General features: G+C 32.4%; 1 protein-coding gene across 2 annotated transcripts in view; it reads right to left on the bottom strand.

Annotated features, from left to right (window-relative positions):
* Positions 1-440: 440 nt before the first annotated feature.
* Positions 441-14,972, bottom strand: part of arhgap27 (Rho GTPase activating protein 27) — a 53,908-nt gene continuing 39,376 nt past the window's right edge. The window contains exons 6-19 of one of the 2 annotated variants that reach the window (XM_073828023.1): positions 14,557-14,664; positions 13,282-13,311; positions 11,340-11,405; positions 9,058-9,125; positions 7,981-8,065; positions 7,796-7,897; positions 7,604-7,702; positions 7,392-7,506; positions 5,937-6,062; positions 5,747-5,845; positions 4,142-4,219; positions 3,613-3,741; positions 3,263-3,368; positions 441-1,311 (exon numbers count right to left, since the gene is read on the bottom strand). In XM_073828023.1, the coding sequence (XP_073684124.1) occupies positions 1,137-1,311; positions 3,263-3,368; positions 3,613-3,741; positions 4,142-4,219; positions 5,747-5,845; positions 5,937-6,062; positions 7,392-7,506; positions 7,604-7,702; positions 7,796-7,897; positions 7,981-8,065; positions 9,058-9,125; positions 11,340-11,405; positions 13,282-13,311; positions 14,557-14,664 (1,386 nt within the window). In that variant the 3' untranslated portion in view covers positions 441-1,136. The remainder of the gene's footprint in view (positions 1,312-3,262; positions 3,369-3,612; positions 3,742-4,141; positions 4,220-5,746; positions 5,846-5,936; positions 6,063-7,391; positions 7,507-7,603; positions 7,703-7,795; positions 7,898-7,980; positions 8,066-9,057; positions 9,126-11,339; positions 11,406-13,281; positions 13,312-14,556; positions 14,665-14,972) is intronic. The other variant, XM_073828024.1, reaches the window with a different exon arrangement.

The following is a 14,972-nucleotide window of genomic DNA, read 5'->3' as shown; positions in this document are numbered from 1 at the left end:
TGTGACACTGAAAACTGGAGTAATGATGCTGAAAATTCATCTTTGAAATCACAGGAATGAATTACATTTCAAAATATATTCAAATGAAAAACAGTTGTTTTAAATAGGAAAAACAATTTAACATTTATTTTAATATTTTGCTGTACTTTGGATCAATTAAATGTAGGCTTGGTGAGCAGAAGAGACTTCTTTGAAAAACTTTTGACTTGTAAATCTATAAAAAAAGTGAATAACAGTGAAACATTAATTTATAAAAGAGTTACTTTATTAAAAGCTTGCTTACTTCAGGTAATGTACAGCATAAATATGCCTTTTCTATATATATACACACACCTTCAAACATCTTACAGCAATTCCTATATGAGTGTGGCAATTTTTATAAAATATTAATGCTTAATCTATGTGCAAATTCAGATTCTATATTTGGGTACCACAAAATCTAAAATATTGCGCCTTTAATGACAATGTACAAGTCTTACAACTTCGCATTTAAAAATTTACAGTTACAGGCCTGCGGTATTTTCTTTGCAAAGTTCTATGTTACAGAAAGAAGTATTAAAGGAAACATAAAACCTAAACATAAAAATGTTGTAATTTAATATTATTCATTTATTACCACATTTCAAATCCAAATATATTAGGTAAAAACTTGCAGTGTTTTGCACGACTCTACAGAAAGGCAAAAGACCACAGGAAAGCAACGTCAAACTATATTATTATTTAACCAACCTATTCTTTCTGTAGCAAGAAAAAACAGGAGTAGCTGATAACTATTAAAAAAAAAGTTCACTGATATTCTTAGAAAACGTCCTGTGATGGAGCTCTAAAAGGAAACACAACACATTATTTGAAACTACATTTCAGCTATACAGTTTTAAATGTGTATTGCCCTTATTGGCCAACGCTTATGTAAAACCTTCATTCTGTTTCAGTGATATTAATATATTAATCGTATGCCATCGTTCTAGATTTCTGTAGCATCTCTATTCACAGCCTGCGGCAAAATGTGCCATTCTGAGGCTTTTTTCTTTCACAGATCTGTTACGTGCTGTCCCTCTCACTGGCCTGAGATCAGTTTTGCACCTTCATCTCCAGCATTTGAGTGGGGTTTTGTATTCAGTGCAAGTTCATGTCAATCACATGTGGAAGATCGACTCGAATTCGTTGAGTAAGAATTCTACAATCTGGTTCTGGAAGACCATGTAAGTGGCGATGTTTGCCGACTCCACCTCAGGTTTGAGTAACGTCGGGCCGAAGACGATAGCCACATTCTGCACAGTCATTCGGTTCTCATCGCCATGTTGAATAACCCTGAAAGAAAGAGACAGAGAGATATGCTGTAGTAGAGCTGTGCAATTAATCGATTTCGTTTTTTTGCTTTAAACGATCATGAAAATGCAGTAATCGAGGTGAAACGAGTATTGTGCCCCATTCCGCCTCCTTAAAGGAACACTGTTCTGGCGATCATCTTTATCACTTTTAGCATAGCTTAGCATAGATTATTGAATCTTATTAGACTAATAGCATCGGGTTCAAATATGACCAGCCAGTTTCGATATTTGTCCTTTTTAAAACTTGACTCTTCTGTAGTTATATCGTGTACTAAGACTGGCGGAAAATGTAAAGCTGCGATTTTCTAGGCCGATAAGATAAGGAACTACATTCCCATTCCGGCGTAATAGTCAAGGAAGTTTGCTCCGTAATATGGCAGAAGCAGGCGGAGTATTATCACGCAGCGCCTGAAATTAGTTCCAAGTTTGGTTAGCATTTCCACATGTGCTGCGTGATATTACCTTGCCTGCTGCGCGTCTACATTACGGTTATTTTTGAACGCGATGCTATTGGTCTAATAGAATACAATGATCTATGCTAAGCTATGCTAAAAGAGATATCGCCAGAACAGGAGAACTGCTGAATGGATTTCAAAATGGTAAAACTCAACTTATTAACTCGGGTAAGTTGGAGAATGAGCCTATTTCCAAAAAAAGTGGAGTGTTCCTTTAACAGTGGTGTGATTGCACTCCTCCATAAATGAAAATGAAAAGAGCAAATTGGACCCGTGTGGCACTTAAAGCAGCAACAAATATTCCTTCTGCCGTCTGCTTAATATTAATAAATGTAAAAATACAAAGAGGAAAATCACTCACTGCGCTTGAATTAAGGACTCTTGTAGTTTTAATAAGAAACAAAGCACACTGTAAAAAATGACAGTGAATTTAACGGTAAAAAACTGTAAAAATGCTACAGTAAAAACCTGTGAAATGGTTAACGGTAAGTTCCCCTTCTATATACGGTGAAAAACTGTGTTGGACATTGCATTTAATTTTACGGTAGTATACCGTTTTTGGAAGTGAAAAGGAACGTAAAATTTACAGTGAATAACCGTAAATTGACATTCCCAGAATTCCCTGAATTTCATTTTTCTATTTGATGTTTTTTTTGTTGAAATAATTTCATCTTAATTTTTTTCTTGGCAGTTTTGTACATTAGGGTTGTATGTTACATCTAATGTTGTTAAATTAATGTTTTTTTGCATTATTTCAGTTTTATGTGTGTTACCATGATGGTGTTTAGTGTTTGTGTGAATGACACTGTGCACCTTCTATATATGTTATTATTTAAAACCTCCGTGCGATGGACTTTGGTTGATCATGTGATGTTGTCATCACCACCTGCTTTTGGTGGTTATCATTGTATTACAAAGGTACAAAACAGATTTCAGTGCTTCAAAAAGTTGGTACATTACCATTATGTGAGTTATGGTTTTTAGTATGAAATTACGGTATTTACCTGTAAATTTAATTGAAAACCTTAAAATGTAAAACATTGCTACCATATTTTTATGGTAAAATTCTGGCAACCACAGCTGCCAGTTTTTTACCGTAAATTTTACGGATTTTTTTTTTCAGTGTATGTTTTACTATTACAGTGAAGATGCTGTTTTATTTTAAATTCAAATAATTACATTTAATTTCTGTAGTATTGTTAGACTACATTAGACTTGCATAAAAGTATTCAGTATTTTTTAAAGCACTGTTTTTTGTATCTTTTTCCTTTTGTATTGCTATCTTTAAATTAATTACTAATATTAAGTTTTGCACCCAGTCATAATCGTGTTAAATGATCGTGATTACATTATTGACCAAAATAATCGTGATTATGATGTTTGCCAAAATCAAGCAGCCCTATGCTGTGTAGATATATATATAATGTAATGTCTATAACAAGATGTAAATACACGCATGTAAAATAAACAACATACCTGCGTAAATGGCTGAAGAGAGCCTCCATTGTGTCTCGGTTGGGTGGTGGCAAAGACCGTACCAGATTTCTCATGTGTGCTATTTTATTGTAATAATCAGGGATTTCTGTATCAAAGCACAAGAAAAAACACAAATTAGTTCAAAATGATCACAACACAGATAGACAGGTAGATATTTTACACCTGAGCTGCATAAACATCTGTGTAAAACCTGATGATCATATTATCTAGTTCAATTTAAGAATCGAAGCAAAGAAATCTGACACAAGAGTACACAAATATCAGTGTCAGAACCAATTACAGTCCTACTCCCATGTTTCTATGTACAATCTATTCAATCAGGATCTTACTGATGCCATTGATGAAATCATTGAAAAGATTGTAAGGGAAGAGAGGCTCCTGCAGCTCTCTGAAGAAGAGCTTTAGTGCTCCTGTGATCACATGGATGTCCCAGTTCCCTTCCTCCAGGTCCAGATCCTCTGGAGAAAACACAGAGAAACACACGAGTCAGAGAGCTGCTGGGAATCGCAGCTAAACTGAGCTGAAGTGTCAAGAGGACAATGTGAGTGGAAACATTAGGTCATGGAAAACCATTACTGGCCAAATATGAGAAAAAAAGAATATGTCAACTAATAAGTAGTGCTTCCTCTTGAAGGAGTTTCTATTTATAGTTCTAGCATCAAATATAAATAAATGACACTCATCTATAGTATAAACTGTCCAGGACAATAAGTTTAATACTACAATAAGTGACAGCTTTTATTATGAGCAAATGCAATAGTGAAGAAACTAACAAGCTATAATAGAGAGTATGAAATCTTGGTGAAGGCCAAGTAAACCGAGCTGATGAAGTGTGAAATGCATGCTGATGAATTTTACCATGATCTGCTTTGAAACGCAGTTTCTGGATGACCGCCAAATTCCCACTAACTCTGTAGAGTCCATCGATCCCCAGACCTGATGGATAAATGAGAACAAAAATCAGTTCAGACAGCTTGATATTAAATATTAAACAGGGCCGACATTTTTGACAGTCAGTGCTTTATATTCGTGATGATACTGTTTGCTGTTTGCTGTTAGGACAAAAAGTATTAAAAGCTGCATTTTTAGGTTATTCAGTCTCAGCAGTCTAACAGTGCTCATTAATATTAAAATGACTTTTGAGTTGGCCAATCAAATCAAAGTAGGTGGACTTCAGACAGAAAACAAACATGAATTCCAGAGTGATTTCCAGTTTTTAACGGTGAAAGACTGTAAGGCCTTTATACACTGCCACTCAAAAATTTGGGATCAGTAAGATTTTTAATGATTTTTCAAAAAAAGTCTCTTATGCTCATCAAATATTATGAAATATTATTGCAATTCAAAATTATTTTAATATACTTTAAAATGTAATTTATTTTTGTGATGCAAAGCTGAATTTTCATCAGCCATTACTCCAGTCTTCAGTGTCACATGATCCCTCAGAAATCATTCTAATATGCTGATTTATTACTTTCATTATCAATGTTGGAAACAGTTGTGCTGTTTCATATTTTTTTGGAACCTGTGATACTTTTTCAGGATTCTTTGATGAATAAAAAGCTAAAAAGAACAGCATTAAAACAGAAATCTTTTCTAACAATTTACGTCTTTAAGTCTTTACTATCACTTTTTATCAATTTAACACATCTTTGCTGAATAAAAGTATTAATTTCTTTCAAAGAGAATTTTTTTTTAATGTTCTGACCCCAAACTTTGAACGAGGTGTTTATTGTTACAAAAGTTTTCTATTTTAAAAATTTTTTAGTTTTTTAATGTTTTATTTATCAAAGAATCCTGAAAAAAGTATCACAAAAATTATAAAATCAGCATATTATAATGATTTCTGAAGGATCATGTGACACTGGAGACCGGAGTAATGATGTTGAAAATTCAGCTTTGCATCACAGGAATAAATTATATTTTAAAGTACATTAAAATAGAAAACCACTATTTTAAATTGCATTACCATTTTACAATATTAAAGTTTGTATTTTTAATCAAATAAACACAGCCTTGACGAGCAGAAAAGTCTCCTTTAAAAAGCATAAAAATCTTACTGATCCCAAACTAAATATTTCATATTTGACAACTGACTACTAAACTTTTTTTGTTGAATTTTGCTGTTTTGAATTAAAATTAAAAGCTAAATCATCATACATCAATGTGATTCATGTAATTCATAAAGGAATGTGACGATGAGACAAAAAAACATTTTGGTGTTTTGCATTTTTCAACATATGAATAAGAATGAATGTGGTTTTTTTAATGTTATAAGCAAATTGTTCAAATTCTTAAATTATTTAATTTCTTTAAATAAAAAAAGAAAAGAAAAGAACACAAAACAAACTCCTCCCAATGTTCAAGACACGGTGATATTAAATAATGTAAATGATTTAAATTAGTAATGCAAAATCAATTTCAATAATCAACAGGTTTGGCAGTGGTGTAGAGGTAACATACCTCTTCTCTCTACCGTCCGGATGCATTTCTCCACAAAGCTAGGCACTCTCGTTCTTTCTTGGTTGCAGAGATTGGGCAAATGACATCCAAACACATTTTCTGTGTATCAAAGTGTCACATTAGAATCAGTATTTATCCAAAATCATCTGTAAAAGTGAGAGGAAATGGATGAGGGGAAGCATGGTCAGACCTCTGATATATCCCTTGTCTTTGACTGACTGCAGGGTGGGCCGCTTGAGGAGAAACTTCTTCAGTTTGGTGCGGACCTTCTTCTGATCTGCTTCAGACGCCGAAGTGGATGAAGGATGACGAGATGCTAATGAACAGGAAAAGGGTACATTAGTACATTAGCATTTTCTGTTCAAAACATTTTTTTTTAAGTCTTTGATCATGTTTAGATTGAAAATTGACTTTTTGAATTTTTAAAAAGTTTTGGTTTATTGCAAAATTATGAAACATGGTGCCTTTATTGGTACTTGCTATAAAAACACACAGAATTCGTTTTTTTTAGACATTATGACTACCTTTAAAAAGGGGAATTAGGAATGTAAATTATAAGGAACTATACAGTCAGTCTTTTTAATTAGTCTCTTCTGCTCACCAAGCTTGCATTTATTTGATCCAAAGTCTAGCAAAACAGTAAAATGCCATTTTTTACTATTTAAAAGAACTGTTTTCTATTTGAATATATTTTAAAATGGGATTTATTTCTGTGATTTCAAAGCTGAATGTTTAGCATCATTACTCCAGTCACATGATCCTTTAGAAATCATTCTAATATTCTGATTTGTTACTCGAAAAACATTTATTAATATTATAATGTTGAAAACAGCTGAGTAGAGTTTTTTCAGGGGTTTTTGATGAATGGAAAGTTTACCATTATTAATGTCTTTATCATCACTTTTGATCAATTTAAAGCATCCTTGCTAAATGAAAGTATTAATTTCTATATTTTCTTTTCCCTTTTCAAAAAATATATTTACTGACTCCAAGCATTTGAATAGTATAGTGTATAATGTTAGCAAAACTTTTTATTTCAGATAAATGCTGATCTTTGGATCTTTCTATTCATCAAAGAATCCTGAAAAAAATGTACTCCTCTGTTTTAAATACGGATAAAAATAATAATAATAGAAAAATGTTTCTTAAACAGCATTTTAGAATGATTTTTGTAGGATCGTGTGACACTGATGAAAAATCAGCTTTAATCATAGAAATAAATTACATTTGAAAATATATTCAAAGAGAAAACAGTTATTTTAAATAGTCCAAATATTTCACAATTTTACTGCTTTTGGTGTATTTCGAATCCAATAAATTCTAAAGAGACTTCTTTAAAAAGCATCAAATCTTACTTTTGACTGGTAGTGTATACGTCATCTAATGGTTTTACGTATGATTTTTTTATTTCTACCACCAGATGGCCTTTTGTGTATGGATTTTAAATATTTTTGCTCAGTTTTTTTTAACCTAAACTCTGTGTTAATTAAGCGCTGCATAATTTAAAGCTGAATATTGTCTAGCACCATAAAATCGGCTCAAAATACAAATAATAAAGGCTACATATATTGCTGAACCCAAATATAATACATTTGCACAATACATGCACTTATGCCAGAGGCTTAAGAATCATTTAAAGCACTACCATTGCTCATAGTTCTTTTGTCGAATGGTTTGTCCTCTCTGTCTAAGCTTGAGGACTTCTCGCTGACTTCCTCCTCATCTTCAGAGTGATGCGGATCCAGTTCCTGACGCAGATCCTGGCCCAGAGCAAAGCAGAAACTCACAATTGTAAACTATGCAGATTTCACTGAGTTTTGACAAATGTTTATTTTTGAAATACAATGCAAGACTCACCAGCTGACGTATGGTATCTGTGATGATTTTAAACCAGTCGGTGATGATGCTCTCAGTGTCGTACTGGATCAAGTACTCCACGCCATTCCGACTCTTAAGCTGAAAGAACAAACACGCATGGAATGTCAAGATGACACACTTGTATTATATAGATGATTTAGATGATCAGATGTAGTGTTTTAACAGCCATACCTCCAAAACATTTTTCTTGCTTGATTTGTCCTTGTTTGCCCTGTTAATTGTTGCCCCTTTCAGTTCCACTGCGAATTCTGGGACTATCTGATTTGTCTTGCTCTGTGATATAAATGTAAAAATACATTTAGTGTTGTGAAACAAAATGAATGCAAATTTCACATTTGGGGTGGTTTGTTTCTCACAGATGCTCCAGCTGGTGATTTCGGATCTTTATGGAATGTCAGTACACCTCCATGGAGAACCGTCCAGGAATGACTCCAGTTCTTCCTGTGGGGCGATGAGTAAAATATTATACATTTACATACGAACATTACAGTTTTCATGGTAACACTTTACAATGAAGTCCCATTGGTGAAGATTAGTTAAAGCGATAGTTCACCCAAAAATTAAAATAACCCCATGATTTACTCATCCTCAAGCCATCCTAGGTGTATATGACTTTCTACTTTCCAATGAATGCAGTCAGAGTTATATTAAAAATGTCCTGGATCTTCCAAGCTTTATAATGGCAGTGAATGGCTGTTGATTTTTTTGAAATGCAATAAAGTGCATCCATCTATCATAAAACGTACTCCACTTAAATAAAGGCCTTCTGAAGAGAAATGATGCACTAGTGTAAGAAAAATATCCATAATCCAGTGGCATTCCATTGGATGAATATGCAAGTCTCGCAAGAACCAAGTTTTGTTTACAGCTAAGGAAAACCAGTCTCCTCTTGGCTTATATCAAAGTCCTCCAATATTTTTCTTTGCAAGTCCCAATTTTGTACTTCTAATTTGTGACTGTTGTTTCATTTTGCTCTCTCCTCTGTGCTTCCACGTTTGTCACCATTTTAAATATATTAAACAAATGTGTCAATTTATTTCAGAAGGCCTTTATTAACCCCCAAAGCTGTGTGGAGCACTTTTTATGATGTGTGGATGCACTTTATTGGACTTCAAAATCTCAACAGCCATTCACTGCCATTATAAAGCTTGGAAAAGCCAGGACATTTTTAATATAACTTTGATTGTATTCGTCTGAAAGAAAAAAGTCATATACAGATAGGATGGCTTGAGGGTGAGTAAATTATGGGGTAATTTTCATTTTTGGTTGAACAACCCCCTTACTACTAGCTGAGATTCATAAATGCTTTAAAAGTATTTTATTTTTATTGTTAACGTTATATAATGTAGTAACTAATTGATACGTATTGTAAACAATACAATTCAGTTATAAGTATCGAACCACTGATATATGTTCATGAAGGCCAACCTTACCTAATTTTCTTTCCATTTTCAGACACCTTTGTTTTGTTCAGGATTCCAACCTTTTCCAAATTTGAAACCTAAAAATTATAATAATGAGTTAATACAGCCTCTCTGATGGAAAAAAATGTACAGGATAAGGTCTGATGCCTTGAAAATGAAGTAAATTATAACCTTTAAGGTTCACCTTAAATTGTCAAACACAAAAAGCAGATTACTGTTTAGCTGTTTTATCATTCTAAGTATAGTAATGCTATTAAATTTAGGAGAAAATTATTTAACACTTAATTTTACTGTTTAAAATAATTATATGTGACCCTGAACCACAAACTAGTCATAAGGGTACATTTTTTGAAATTGAGATTTGTACATCATCTGAAAGCTAAATAGGCAACATTAGACAATATCTTGCTGAGATACAACTATTTGAAAATCTGGAATCTGTGGATGCAAATAAACTTGAAATCTTGAGAAAAAAGCTTTAAAGTTGTCCCAATGAAGTTCTTAGCAATCAAAAATTACCTTTTGATATATTGATGGTAGGAAATTTACTAAATATCTTCATGGACCATGATCTTTACTTAATGTCCTAATGATTTTTGGCATAAAAGAAAAAATCTATAATTTTGACCCATACAATGCATTTTTGGCTATTTCTACAAATATACGCATGCTTCTTAAGACTGGTTTTGCGGTCCAGGGTCACATCTAATAAAATCACAAGTATCCACAGGTAAGAAGCGTTCTTCAGCACTACATCAAGAACAGTTTGCTCTAAAACGCCCATAACCACAGTAAAACCATGATGTTAATTTTCATACAATCTTAACTATCTTATCTTCATGCGGATAAAATTAGACATATATTTATCCAACTTTATATAAAGAGCTGTGCGAATATATAGATATATTTTGTGATGAAATAATAAACAATCGCTCAGATGAAATTTGGTAGTTCAGTATATATGATTATACACACTATAAAAATGTAGTAAATAAAACAAAGATTATTAGAGAATGTTCACATCTAATTCAATTTATTATGAGCTATTTCTACGTAATTATTTATGAAATTTAATAAGTGTTTGAACAGTAACGGTAATCCCATATTACTTTGATAATTGCCATGGTTCTGTAGAATTAAATGGAACTCTACCATGGTAGTACTACTACTACGGCAAATGTCCAAAAAACAGTGTACTGCCATGATATCAGTGTCATTATACATTTGGTAAACGCTTGAATAAAGTAATCAGGCTGTAAGTTTCACTAGTGACCACCAGGGGACAGTGTAGTAAAATAATATTTCATGCATGTGACTATCTGGGGATGTTTTGGTATCTTATACCATTTTTCATGAGTTTACAGTAAGTATTAGTGATCTGTTTGGTGTGTCCATCCATTGAAATGAATTAAATGGCTCATCTTCTAGTCATGATCAAAAACGTTTGATTCAACATTACTCCGCTAGTCCTAACCTGCAGAAATACTTTTACTCAGGATGTATTGTGTAACTGTATAATTATATTAACCTGTGGAATTTATGGAACACCTATACACTGTCATACCCACCCTAACACTTACTGAGAAAAAGAGAGAAAAACATTTTAATAAGTTTTGTTTCTTCACGACACGGAATGTCTATTAATCAGCTCACATGTTTTGAGCTATAATTCATGGAAGTAAGCACTAGGGGTGTAACGGCTCACAAAATTCATGGATTGGTTCAATATGACACAGTGGTGTTACAGTTTGGTATGTTTTCGATACAGCAAAAACAAAGAAATGCCAGTGAAATTTCCTTGATTTTTTAATATTTTTTATTTAATAAAACGAACAAAGTATAATCTTAAAAATATGTTAGACCTTTTATCTGAGACGATTTTGGAAACTGATTTTCAGTGCTTTTATAAGTTATTTGTTATTTTATATTAGGCCTATATCGTTTTGTTAATAAATTAAACATTCTATGTTTAAAGTGAGTTAGTCGTACTGTTTTGTTGTTGTCAATTTAATCAATTGACGCCAGATTGATGGTAATTCGAAAGAAATATGCACACAAGGATTTACAAGCTATTTAAAAGCAGATAAAAGAAAACTACAATGAACTGCCTCACCGTCACAACCTGGAGTATATTATATTTTAAACACTTTAAGTTGTTTTATTTTCCAAATTGAATATGTGTATTGTTACACCCCTAGTAAGCACACAAGGTAAAAAAAGAAGATGCCTTTATTCATGTAGTCTACTGTAAAATCTAGATCAAAGTATAAATGTTTGATGTGGAGACTTACATTATGTGGCACCTCAAGAGAGCTGGATTCGTCATGGTTCGATATTTGCTGATATAAGTTAGTCTTCTGTTAAGAGAAAATAACATGTAAATCAGTGCAGTGATACCTTAGAAACTCAAAAAAAGTACATTCTTTATTTCACAATTTACAAATTTCATTTTTCAATAGATTTCATTCCTCTATTAATAACAAAACAAGCAATACGATAAGCCAAACCAACTAAAAATCTAAATATTTATTATTTTAATTCACCCCTTCAAAAACTGTCTTGAAAAACTTGGATATGTAAGTAAGCCTAATTTTCAAAGTGTCATTTTTAGATCTTGAAAAGTCACGTAAATTAATAAAATCATAAATCTCCATGGGTATTTTTATAATGGGCATGATGAATGAGACAATTCACATTTTCCCCTAGAAACCCAACAAAATAACAAGATTATTTATCTATGGTCAAATATAAAATTGTCAATGCACAGCTGTTAATTTCATTAGGTACTTTTAGTCTTAGTCCCATGTTAAATGTCCTTGTCCTTGGGTACACACTAAAGGATTTTTTAAAATCTTATCGCTAACATATGAATTTCTATTAAACAAAAAGCAATTAAAATGGTTACATTTCGTAAATGCTTAATAGTTTTATTTTTAATAGTTTATAATTGTTTATATCATAACGTTTATGCTTTATATAATGTATAATGTTTGTCATACACACGTGACTTCACCTTGTTAATAATAATAATAAAACAAAAAACTTTTGAATAAACATGGTGGACGACCAGCAGGAAGAAATTGTGATGATAGTGTTTTTGATGATTTTGACAGAAAATTCACAGTGGAAAATAGAAAAGAGTTTGGGTGAAGTGGTGGATCCCTCATCTATGCTGTCGGCCCGATTGTCTTGTGGGGTGTACCCATCTTAAAAGTCTGAACATTTTAGTCTAGATTTAGTCAAAGAAAATATGAAGTATTTTAGTCTCAAATATTTTAGTCTAGTTTTAGCAATAGGTTTATTATTAATTAACCAAACAGCAGTATACATTTTGAACAAATGTGGACCCATTATTTTACCTCATCTAGTGTACTGATTTATTATACTGTATATAAAATAATACCACAGACTTATGCACTCTCTCTGTTTACATCAGGGGCAGACACTGCAAAAAATGCTTTTCTTACTTAGATTTTTTGTCTTGTTTCCAGCCAAAATATCTGAAAATTCTTAAATCACGATTGATTTTCTAGACGAGTAAACATTATTTTCTTGTTTTCAGAAAAAACAAGCCAAAATTAATTAATTTTTTGCTTAGAACAAGCAAAATAATCTGCCAATGGGGTAAGAAAAATAATCTTATTTCAAACAGAAAACAAGATTGTTTTTCTTACTCCATTGGCAGATTATTTTGCTTGTTTCAAGCAAAAACACTTAATTTTGACTTGTTTTTTCTGAAAACAAGACAATAATTTTCACTCGTCTAGAAAATCCTTCATGATTTAAGATTTTTTAGATATTTTGGCTGGAAACAAGACAAAAAATCTAAGTAGGAAAAACATTTTTTGCAGTGTAGTGTCTGGGTATGCAGGGCATGCAGGTCATGAAAGCGCCAGCGTGAGCACTTGCAATTTTTTTTCTTATTAACAGTGGAAACCTAAAGTACGCCATCATTTTTGCTCATAAAGGTAAGAGTAATGCATTATTCGGAACTGCAAAAGGTATAATTTTATTTGTGTATCAACAAAATGTTGTACTTTTGTAAAATAGCTAAAGAAAACAAACCCTCTCTGGCTTTTGCGCATCACAAAATTGAACCGAAACTCAGCAAATATTTACACAGACATGATAAATATATCTATAGAATGCTTCAAACTATTACTTTAAAACAAAAGAATTCATGTAATAAAATAATGTTACATTGCGTAAAGTTAATGTAAAAATTCCACCTACCCTGCCCCAAAAAAATTTGTGGCATCCAACCTGTCTTCACATTTAGCATGAAAAAACAGCAATAAAAACATAGGTTTCAACTCAGGTAACTGGCTGATTTATGAGAAAAATATGTTTGATGTTGGCTCAGAATGTTGTATTCCTACTATTAGGCTATGATGTATTAACAAGATGTTTTATTTACTTTTTTGATTTTAACTCTTATAATTTTTTAAACATGCATTCAAATATTTTTTCATGTTTATTTCATGCTGTAAATATTAGAGGAAAAGATCATTGATTCACATGCCGCTTGATCCGAGGCGAATATAGTTATCTCACTATAGATTGAAGAGTGTAAAAACACATTTATTGTTTGTATTTTATCATAAAAAATTGACAGAATTTATAGGCTGAGACTATTACAAATAATGAATGGACTTGAAAACGGACTGTTAATATTATTTCCAAGCATTTATTTTGAAAATAAAACAGCTTGTGAATACTCACGTAACACTATGTTGCCAGATTGCTTAAAATAAGCAAAACACTGGGCAGAAAATATATCCTTGTAACAGAGAAGCTCTGGTTCTGGAAATTAAACTTTTTTTTTATATATATCTGGCAATTGCACACATGAAAGCTCGCCTATTAGATGCATGTAAAGCAGGCCGCAATAACATTTGTCTCCTTTTTTGTGACGAAAATAAAAAGAGGTTTTTGGTAGCATTTTAATTTTTAAAATCCATTTTAGTCTAGTCTTTATTGATCAATGAAATTGCATGCTAATGTAGTCATACTTATCGTTTATTGACCTTATTGTCGTCTCATCTTAGTCATGGGAAAAAAAGCTCATCAATAAACATTTTCGACATATTTTTCATTAACGAAATGAACACTATACAGCTACATTTTCTCATTGCATGCCTAGGTGTACACGACCAGGCAGTGAAACAGTGCACTATGCAAGTGTGTTAATAGCAGAATTAATCTCCATGGATCATTTCAGTGAAAACAGGACAAATGTTGACCATATGTTTGCATATTAAAATCATAGGATTTAAAATACTGGATGGGTAGGAGGGATTTAAATAGAGCAACTCTATAACAAACTGAGTCTCAGGTGCATTCTAGAGCCTATTTAGGAAACACGGTCACTAAGGACACACATGAAGGATCAGGTGTGCATCACATGCATCAGGGCATCACTCTTTGCTTATGAGTGTGGGTGAGCTGCTGGATGAACTAAACACATGCAGAAACTGAAATATAAAGAAAATGTGTGCGAGTACATACATCTTCAAGGTATCCTGTACTATGCCTCCAGGTTTGTGTGGATCCAATTGCATCCTGCTCTGGTGAGGCTCCATTTCCCACTCCATACGGTCCTGGACTTCCAGAGTACTACAAGTGTGAGAGAGAATTTGTGATCAAAAATGATTTCCTTCATGACACATTTAAAGCTTGTTAATACACTGTGAAAATTCTTTTTTAGTGTTGTTATGTACATTTGTAGTCTTTCTAATTCAAAGTTTCATGTTTAATTTAATGTGTTACTTGCATTTTGAAAAAAGTGAAAAAGTGAAAATTGAAAAAGTAAATTCTTTACCATTTTTTACCAGTGTATTAATCACCATTCCTTTTTACAAAAGGAAAATAGCAGCATGGACATTCTGCCAAATACACTGCTGTGTTTTTAAAATCTTTTCTGA

The sequence above is a fragment of the Garra rufa genome, chromosome 22 (assembly GCF_049309525.1).
Source record: "Garra rufa chromosome 22, GarRuf1.0, whole genome shotgun sequence".
Lineage (NCBI taxonomy): Eukaryota > Metazoa > Chordata > Actinopteri > Cypriniformes > Cyprinidae > Garra > Garra rufa.
Note: the sequence above shows the minus strand (reverse complement) of the source record. Positions and strands in the feature narration are given on the sequence as shown.